General features: G+C 44.1%; 1 protein-coding gene across 1 annotated transcript in view; it reads left to right on the top strand.

Annotated features, from left to right (window-relative positions):
• LOC104072796 (voltage-dependent L-type calcium channel subunit alpha-1C) overlaps positions 1 to 10,325 on the top strand; it is a gene marked incomplete at its 3' end in the record, with an annotated part of 99,589 nt that overhangs the window by 62,576 nt on the left and 26,688 nt on the right. The window contains exons 22-23 of the mRNA XM_009572371.1: positions 2,176 to 2,259; positions 2,878 to 2,961. Coding sequence (XP_009570666.1) covers positions 2,176 to 2,259; positions 2,878 to 2,961 — 168 coding nt within the window. The remainder of the gene's footprint in view (positions 1 to 2,175; positions 2,260 to 2,877; positions 2,962 to 10,325) is intronic.

Here is a 10,325-nt window from a genome sequence, read left to right as displayed (position 1 = left end):
GCAGGACTGTGCACATGAACAGGGGCAGGAGGATTGGGTCTCTTGTCTTCTAGTCCGTTCTCTTTGATCCTGCAAGTGTACTCTCTGCCAAGGTCACATCAGGCTGCAAAGGCACTTTTTGCAACTCTGTATGGTCTGTGTCTGTCCTTTATTTATTCAAAATGCGTTTGCCTCTACAATTTAATCTGCTGTTCTCTCCCTCCCCTTCCTCTTGGTGAAGTCTAATTACAGTTTTATTCCAGGTCCATCTGGTTGCTAACGATGCTGGACATCACCACTGAATTCATTCTAATATTTGTTGTGTATTTTCTAGGCTGGACGCTGAATAATAATATTCTCTGAATTTGCTTTTGCTCCTGTTTCCTTTCTCCCTGTTGTAGCTAATTGCATAGTAATGTGTAGCCATGGGACGATTACTCCTCCCTGTGTAGTTCTACTAAGAGTTGCCTATTTCAGGCTGCAGAATAAAGAGGTTTTTTTCTGGTTTTGAGGAGATTTCAAAGTCCTCTCTACCAGCTCCCTTCACTGGTGTGGAACCAGATGGGCAGTGGCTTTTTCTGCTTCATCTTTTTTTTTTTTTTTTTTTTCATTTTTCCTGCCCCGAACATTACGCAGTTTATAACTGTGAATCTCAAAGCATCCTGGAGGCAGTGTTTCAGCATTTAGAAAGACACTTTTTGCCATGCTCCATGTGACGGTTGAACCCAGAGTAATTTCAGGTTCCCAAGCCTGGCTTGTGCAGTGTCAGTGCTGGGATTTTTAAATTTTTTTTTCTTTTCTCCTTTTTGCTTTCTGCAACGCTGCCTGGGAACACAGACTCACACTTTACCCATGACCTGACTCTCTGGCTAAGAATAGCAGTCACAGTGCAACTTGGGTTCAGTCTCACTGGAGACATGCTGCAGCTGGGAAACAGGGAGGTCAGATTAGCCCATGCTCACAAAACCAAACATGTAAAAGGAGTACGGAGGATTTTGTATGTTTGCCTCCTTTTAAGACTGCAGAACAAAGGGAAGAGGTTGGCACAGGTGTTCACTGAGCCAAGATAAGTTTTCTTTGCTCGTGACATTGACTTGGACAGGAAGTTTACATACAGAAGCTTGCCTCCTGGGCTGAACAGGACCTTTTCCAAACGGGTTCTGTATCTTTATGGCCCATCCAGCCAAAAATCATGCAGGATGGGGACGGCAAGCAATGCTGATTAGCATTTCCTGAGCCCTGCTTAGGACAATGAGATGGTTGAGATAGCCCCCGAAGTAATTCTGCCCAGCAAAATGAAGGTATGAGTTCAGCACATGTTAGCAGATGTGCCATAGCTTGTCCTAGACATCTGATGTTGCAGAGATGCTGTGGCACTATCTTTAGCATGAGTGAGCAACAGGTCTCACTCACAGCACATGCTAAAGCCGACTGCTCTCGTTCTCACCCCTTCCTGGTGGGATGCGCCAGCACATTCACACCTTTGTTTTGTGGTGCAGACGTGCTTTCAGAGTAACAAAAACACCAGTCCTGCTCTGTAGTTTTAAGATAGGAGCTAAAGCATTAGCAATAGAAACTGTTAGGCTAATCACTGTTGTAATACTCATTGTGGCCGGGTAAAGATAAAGGTGACAACCAGTGAGGTTTACATAGCACATCCCCAGCTCAACTGTGCCCTCTGCTCCATCGTGATGCGGCAGCCAGCCGTTCCCAGCGCCAGCACAGCATTACATCTGGAATGTGGACTGGTGGATTGATATTCACACTGGCAAAGGGGAGCTGTTTTTTGAGAGAACCGTATGACACCACTCCTGTTCTCTTCCCCCAGCCAAACCTAAGCCAAACAGGGAAGGGTGCTGTGTTGCTAGGAACCGGAGATGTCTGGAGGAGCTGGTCCTGCAAGCCCTACTCCTGTAAGCAGCCATGTTCAAAGCGCTCTATGTGGCTTCCCTTCGCCCCCCGTCCCAGAGTCGGAGGGGAGGGGTGGCTGCCCTGGGATTGCATTAGCTGGATAGGGGCTGCTCACATAAGTCAGGGGTCCCAGGACTGGGCTTACAGCTTGAGACGCAACAAGTAGACTTAAGAGGAAAACCCCTTGAGCTATCAGGGCAGTAATTCTAATGGTAATTTTGAACTGTTTTTGTCTGTCTAACATTCCTTTTTAATCCCCATCCTGCCTGCCCCTTCCTTATGTAGGGTTACTTTAGTGATCCTTGGAATGTTTTTGACTTCCTCATCGTAATTGGCAGCATTATAGACGTCATTCTCAGTGAAACTAATGTGAGTATTACTCTACCCTCCCCAGGATACCACCACCTCCTCCTCCTCTGCTGTTCCTTCTCTCTTTCTCTCTTTCTTTCTCTCTCTTTTTTTTTTCTGGTTTTTTTCCCTCTAGTCATGCTTTTACTGAACTTGCCGTCGTCCTTCTCCTTCTCCCAGGGAAAAAAAAAGGAGGGGGGGAAATGCCTCCTTCTTTTTCACTTGTCATAGCTCGCCCCAAGGCTGTGACTGGTGAAAGCGCACAGAGTTTGGGGTGTGTGTGCTTTTTTTCCCTCCAAAAGGTAGACATGCTTGAGTGTAACTTTCTGACTAACCAGGCTTTTGTTGATACCCTCCATCATGTGAAACGTTTCAGAGGTTTGAGCAACCAATACTGTAGAGTGGTAAGAGACTATTTAATATGCCCACGTAACCTCTTTCTTTTCTTATTTTTTTCCTCTTCTCTCCCTCTTTCATGCTTTGTTTTGTTTTGTTTTGTTTTTTGTTTTATTTTATTTTACTTTTTACTTTTTTCCCCTCTTTTCTCCCTTTCCCTCTCTCTCCCCCTCCTCTCTCTCTCTCATTCTTTCTTTCTCTTCCTTTCTCTCTCTCTTTCCTTGGCTTCCCTGCCACATGCAGCACTATTTCTGTGATGCATGGAATACATTTGACGCCTTGATTGTTGTGGGTAGCATTGTTGATATAGCAATCACCGAGGTGAACGTAAGTAGCTGGCGTCTGTCCATGATCGTGCCTGCTCTAACATTCATTTGTCTTTCCCGGGTTCTTTTTTTTTTCCCTCCCCCTTCCTCCTTCCTTTTGAGTTTTTCAGAGCTTTTTGTTTAGTTTTGAAGCTCTTTTTTTGTTTTGTTTTGTTTTCTTTTTACTCTGTTTTAATTTTTGGAACGACTTAAAGGACTTTTTGACTGTTGCATCATTTTCTTCCCTTCATAATCCGCCTGGCATGAATTAAACTGTATAGCAGGAAAAGTGATGGGAAACGTGGAGTGTAAGTGAAAAGGCTATTTGTGCTATGGGAAGCTGCTAGAATAGTCCCAGGCCAGCACTTTGGTCTACCCAGTGTTATGCTTTGCTTCCCATGGCAGTTCAATACTCTCCACCCCACAGAGATCTAAAGGTCAGTTCTTTCGAGGTGGAACTGCGGGAACCAAACCAGGAATCCTCCCTGTGCCTCCTCACCCAGGCTTCCTCCAAAAGAAATAAAGACCAAATCATCTCTGTTTAGAGGAACCTGCTCCTAATGTTCAGTTTCTAATTTGAAAAAAAGGTAGATAAAATAAAAACAAAACAAAAGAAAACAGAAAGCCCAAAGAAAAACTAAGCACCAGTTTCCACACAGTTTTTTGGGTTTGCAACCCGGTTTGCTCCATCTCACAAATTCCACCAGCACAATTGACACTGATTGGCCCCACTGGTGCCCATCTCAGCAGACAGGTGAAGGATTGAATGAGCCACGGGGACTGAAATGAGCAGCTGGTGTTCAAGGAATAAATCACATCAGGCAAACTTTTTCCACTCTTTGTTTGGAGGTGGATGGATATAGAATTACAGGATAAATAGACAAAGGACAGGCAGGAAGCACACAGATTCCCAACAGAAAGATTACAAAGGACCCACTGGGTTTATGAGCACGGACAAAAATTGCACTGCAAAATCCACCTTAGCGAGGCCAGGAAAATAGAAAGATCGAAAGAAAATTGCTGTAAATATGTTAATGAAGAGCAAATCAATCATGAATTTGCAAAACGATGTGGCTGTTGAATAAACATTCTAGCTTGGAGTTGTTGTGTACTGTAAAGGCAATCCATCACAAGCAGAAAAGTGACAGCATAGTTTTCACTCATTGCTGTGTTTAGGGAAAAATGTAGGCAACATTTTGAAAAAACCAAAATGCCTTACTTTGAACTTTCCAAACAAAATGTTTTCATATCTTGGTTCCAGTTTAATTTCTGTTCAACTTAATTTTTTTAAATTCTGAAACAGGGACATTTATGCAAGTTGTAATATTTTGATGTAGAATAAATGAAATATTTTATTTGACACTAGTCTATTTTCTTCATCTTTTGAGAGAATGGAAAACAGTTTCTAACTGAAAATGAAATTTTATTTTACATCCCTTAAATGTCCTACTTTCTGGACGCAAAAAATTGTTTGCAACATTTCCCCCAGAATGTTGTAAACAATTTTGGTTACCCTTTTACTAGACAGATATTAGGGTTGGGCTGACTTTGTAGAGAGAAGTTACAATGATCAGCAGGCTGAGGTTGTTAATTTTAAAGAATGAAATGAAAGCCTTTTTTATGCCACGCTTGTCACAGGAAAACTAAATGGAGAACCTGGCAATAGCCTTCAGATTGTGGAAAAGATCAATTCTCATCATAGAGGCAGAACTGTACATGGTAATTGAGAAAGTAAGTACAGTTAACTGGAGATGAATTATGCTAAACATTAACAAGACTTTCCTGACTGATGTATTTGAATCCGTACAAAAGCCTTCCAAGCAGAAAGCAGGGAAATCCTTGTGTTTTAATAAATAAATGGAGGTCTATCATAGTCAGAAACCGTGTACTGGAGGGAAAATATAGTGGATCCTTTTGAAGAAATTCACAGTAATTTCCTATAAATTAAAGAACTTTTTACGTCATGGTTTAAGACACTTAAACATCTCATTAAACTTTAGTTGTCTGAGAGGAAGACATAATCACCCAGGCTTCCTCTTAGAGTTAGTGGAGAAAAATGCACACCTCCCCAGGCCAACCGGTGCCTCTCTGTGCACGTCTATGACAGGGGAAATGAATTGCTCTTTGGAGGTGCCCATCCAGTGACTGCAGAGCGTCTAGGTTTGTTAGGTTTGTCTAGACACCCAGCTCTCTGACGCTAAATTTGAGCAGGATAAATCGCAGGATAAATTCTCAGCATGTTATCGAGAAGGTCACGCTGCTGCTAATTGTGCTGTGCTCAGATCTTCAGTCTCCAGGGCTATCCATACTGGTGTGTTTAATTATCACCGACAAGGCTCCCTCTTTTTTCCGTTCCCTGTCTAAATTTGAGTTCATGTCAGAGAAGGCCCAGGATCCAGTTTTGGGTTGTAGAAGTCTGTGAAAAACGAGGGTGTGCCTCTGTCCAAACAGCCATCACCTGTCTTAGTTGAGGAGGCAGCAGAGGTGGCCCTGACTCTTTTAGTTAGGGTTATGAACAGCATTTCATGATGGTCCCTCTGTTTCCTCTAAAGAATCCTTTCCTTCTATACAGTTTTTACAGATTTCTGCACACGTCTTTTTGTTACCTGGCATGTTTAAATCTTCTCTTTTTATCTAGGCAAGTCCTTTGCTACTAGTTTCTAATGTTTGTTACTAAAAACTTGCACAATTTTTCGATGCACTGATAAATGAGCAGCAGCTATGGATGGAGTTTGTTTTGAAATGTTCTGAAATCCCTTTGCACTTATAACCCTTATTGAACAAGAGAATGTTTTGTATGTTGGTTTGTCCTGTCAGATTCCCTTCCTGCTAGCAGCACTTGATATGTTACATCTGTAGCAGATGGGCTTTGGAAGTAGCAGCCCATCTTGGATGGACAGTTGTCACCTTCCCAAGCAGTGTGAGGCAGTTTATCAGATACAATTCCCCCCTTCTCCCCAGGAGCTTGTTGCTTTCTTGCTGTTTGTGGGTTTGAGCAAACCCTGCCTTGTGTTTCTGTACACTGTCTTGTCTTGTTCCAAGAGACCTGGAGTCTGAAAAAGAAAGAAAAAATAAACCCTAAAATGCCAATAAACTCCACTAATTGGAGATGTTTAGCCTGGTCAGGTGCAGGTAAGATGTTTCTACCCTCTCCTTAGAAGCTGAAGAATGTTTGTGGTAGGGTCTTGGAAGGTGCTGCTCTTGGAGCAAAGGGACAGTTTCCATTGTGGTCAGTTAGGGAAGATGGAGAGACCTGGAACAGGTCAGTTTGATATGTGGCCATAGACATGTAAGCCTGAAATCTCTGTGAGGGTCACCAGACGTTTGCACTCAGGGGAAGCATACCCAGCAGGTGCTGAGCTGCGATAGCTGTAGTGCAGCGGGACCTTGACTGAGAAGCTCCACAGTGTGCGTGTAGGTATGCGCTTGCATCTATTTGTGCAGTTCCCCATGCTCTGTTTTTTCCTTTTAACAATTATTTTAGTTTCTTGAAAAGGAATTTCCCAGACCAAAACCTTCATTATGATATATGTGAGTGTGCATGGGTGGGTCTTTGTGTGTGCACTCCATTGGTTGTAGTATATGTTCCTGAATGTGTTTGGATGCCTGCGTATGGGCTACAAATCCATGGGAGAGTGTGCAGACACGAATCTGGGGGCAGGGGAAAGAGAGTGTGTTTGCAAGCATACGTGTTTCATACGTGTTTGTGTTGTGAATGGTTGTTGATGGAGACACACGGGTTGTTGTGTATGTAACTGAGTCTATGAACATGTTTTCTGAGCCAACGTGGCTACCTTACCGTGCAAGTTTGATCTGCTTATGGGTGGGTGTTTATATCTGAGAGTTTCCTGTATGCAGGCATGTTCATCTGCATGCCTCTGGGTGAGTGTACACTTGCATGTCAAGCTCAGCATATTTTTGTTAGCATGGCTGTGCATTCAAAAATAGAGAGAAGGCATGTACTCATGAGGTAGGCCCCCAGCTTGCCTTCAGCATTTCTGAGTCCTTTAGGAAGCCTCCACTTAAAACACCTCCATGGTGTGGAGATATGTCAAGTGATAAGTCCAATTGCATCACATTAGGCCCACTTGCTTACTGCAACTTGGGAACATCTGCCAAGTCCCCCCAACAAGCTCCACAGACACACGGAGATGCATCTTACACAACTAAGTGCAAAGAGCACAGGGCAGGTTAAAATCTGGTGGGTTTAAAAACCAGTGTGACACAGTTTCTGCCGAATTCACTTTTAAATTGCCTTACTTTCAAGCTGCATTTTCAGAGCTTTATTTCTCAGTAAGTGTTACACAACTAACTTCCTAGCCACAAAATGAAGATTTTTTCAAAATTTTCTGGAAATATTCAGTGATTCTATTTTGGGTCACTATTAAGCCACTTCTTAAGTAACTAAAGAGGGAGGGGAGGACTTTTTAATCTGCTATTAAAAAAAGAATTTCCGAGGCAGAGAACACATCTACCATGTGTCAACTCTCTGTAAGTGCGAAGACCAAGAATGACATTTGGGGAATAAGGTGAAAGATGATGTAAGATATGGGACCTGGGAGGTAGGACCTGTGGGTTGTATTCCTTGGACTTTGACTAGATCCCTATACCTCATTCTCCCCATTAGTAAATTGGAGATTGTTATTATTCCCTATGTTAAGAAAGCATTGTCATTAGTGTTTACAAAACACTTTAAGTTCCTTAGAAGAAAACATTAAGGTGGTAAAAATTATTACTATCTATTATAATAATAACAGGAAAGGAACTGTTATAGGAGTTGAATAAAAGCCAGCAAGTTTGGAATATGTCATCCCAGAAGTAGCCCCAGGCACAGGCTTGCATTTCCTTCCTTTCCACATCAGCAGACACAGCCTGGAGTTGAGTGCTGTGAAGCTGACTGACAGCCTGCTGTCCCCTCCTCCAGGCAAAGAAAGTTACTCATTACTATTTGTTGTGCTTTATCAAAGGGGGAAATCAAGTTCGATTTGTGCTCTCTGCTACGGTGCCCAAAGTGATGAAAGAAAAACAGTCAGACCCTGAGCCACTGGGAAAACTGCCAATGTAATGTCCTTCCTCTCAGTCGGAGAGGAAAGCCAACACCTCTCTGGTCCACAGGGTCCTTTTTCCTTTACCCTTTCCCCTGCTGGTATCAGACCATTGCTGTGGCTGAGTCTTTGCCACCAAAGCAATGCTCATAGCAGTCACCACTGAGCTGGATGAGTCCCTGTGGCCAGCCGCGAGGTTGGCCCATCCAGCTGCAGTGGGCAGCTCATGGTGTGCAGATGTGTGAGAGTTACGGAGGCATGTTCAGGTGGGAGCATGTGTGTCTTCAGAGCAGCGGCGTAGGTACAGTGAGGATGTCGTGTGTTCGATTCTGTCTGTCTGTCTTGAAAGGATGTCGGGGAGGGAGGGTTTGCGCCTACCTGTGAACCTGTTGCCAAGGGCTTCTGCCGATGCCTCTGAGCGTGTCTGCATGTGCGGGTACCTCTGTGTTCATCAGCTGTGTCTGGGAGTGCATGAGGATGACTGAGCAAAACCATTTGGACTGGTATCCGTCCCGCCTGTTCTACTCAGTGACCATACTTGCGTGTCTGAGGGTGTCTGTGAACACTGCAGGAGCTACAGAGGAGGAGGAGGAGGTACCCGTGACAGGTACGCAATGTGATACAGCAGATATGACAAGCCAGGAGGCTGTGCATGGATATGAGATGAGAATTATCAGGGATAGGGAATTGGTGACTTGCGGGCTTTTGTGAAATAATGGAATATTTCCCTGCGTAAGTTGCCCTCCTGTTGTAGCAGTACATGTTTTTCTAAGAGTGAGAGTTGTGACCGGTCTGAGGGTTGATGGAAATGGTGGGTTTTTTAACGGGAGAGGTGACAGGAGGAGAAAACAGGAATGTACAATGTTGTGTGACATGGTGGCATCTGGGAGACATAGGACCTGGGTGCTTCAGGCAGTAGCACCCCTATGAAGAAGGCTAGAGAAACTCAAAACCCATCTTGCTGTATTCATTCCCCTAGAAATTGTTGGTCAGGTCTGTTGTGCTCAGGCCTGCTGGGTAGTGGTTTGCTGTTTGTCTATCAGATATTCAGGAGACCTGAGTACTTTATATCTTGCACTTCTGAAAAGTTTTCCAAATTCTGGTAGGAAGTCAGCAGAGGGTTGCAGCTTGGTTGATTCCTGAGTACTGGTGCAGTAAGGCCAGAAAGATACTTCACAAAAGTTTTTGTATAATAAAAAGATTCAGGTCCTTAGAATACTTGGAGACCTGTGCAGTGATTTCTCCTTTAGTCTTTTTTATTTCTGAAGTAAAGCAGCTCAGGCTTAAACCAGGCGCATGGGGCCTTTCCTTACAGTCATCTTGCTTTTGGTGTCGAGAGGCTTCATATGATTTGTCATGGGCTCCTGCTCCCATTCTTTGGAATATCTGACAGCTTATACTCAAGTCTCCCTCTCACCTTCTCCTGCACTTCTCCCTTTTAACCCACCCCCTGCCTTTCTTCCTTTTCTCCCTTGCTTTCCTCTCCCTCGTCTCCAGCCACACTAAACCTCACAAGTTCATTTTCACCCTCAATCAATGTGTCTGAAGGCAGAGAACCAGTGGCTTAAATCCTTCAGTCCTTATTCAGGCAGAACTGCCCCAGGGCATTTCACCTGCGCAAGGACTGGAGCGGTCAGCCCCTGCGACACAGTCCTATACACACACCCCCCCGCAATGGGAGCAAGGATTGGTGGAAGGACGACATACATCTAGCCTGCACCTCAGTTGGGACTGGCATTCATCTCTGTCGCTGCGTCTGTCTGTCTGTCTTTCTGTCTCTGCCTGTCTGGTTCTCTCCGCTTCCATGCCCTTTGCTGCTCCGATTTTGGCCATCAGCTGCCACTGGACACAAATCTTTGCAATTCCTAGAACTTGCAAATTCATTTATCCAAACCTTCCAGAAGAGGCAGAAAACATCTCCCTCCCCCTCTCCCTTCTGTCTCTCTCTCTTTCTCAAATGCCGTCCGGGTAGCAGAGGCCTCCAAATTACGTAGCAAAGGGCTGGAGAAGCACAGTGGCTTCTTTTGACATCTTGTATTGTCATATCCTTACTGCTGCCATAGAAGTTGTATGTAGTCTGAGCTATCCCTGTGTGCGTGTATATGTATGTATATATGACTTGTTTTCTTTTTGGAAAAACTACTGATAAAATTGATGTGGGGGTGGATTTACTTTGCTTTTTTAAATATCTGGTGGTGTTTTTATCGCTAGAATAATCCACCACGGTGGCCCCAGCTTCTGTATGTAGGAAGCCACGTTGAAGCATGGTTGTGAGCTGTAGCAGTGGCAAATGCCAGTAAACAAGTGTTTTATTTTGCCTTTGGTGAACATCAGGAGAGCT

The sequence above is a fragment of the Fulmarus glacialis genome, unplaced genomic scaffold, assembly GCF_000690835.1.
Source record: "Fulmarus glacialis isolate BGI_N327 unplaced genomic scaffold, ASM69083v1 scaffold3232, whole genome shotgun sequence".
NCBI classification, from domain to species: domain Eukaryota; kingdom Metazoa; phylum Chordata; class Aves; order Procellariiformes; family Procellariidae; genus Fulmarus; species Fulmarus glacialis.
This window is presented reverse-complemented; position numbering and strand designations above follow the sequence as displayed.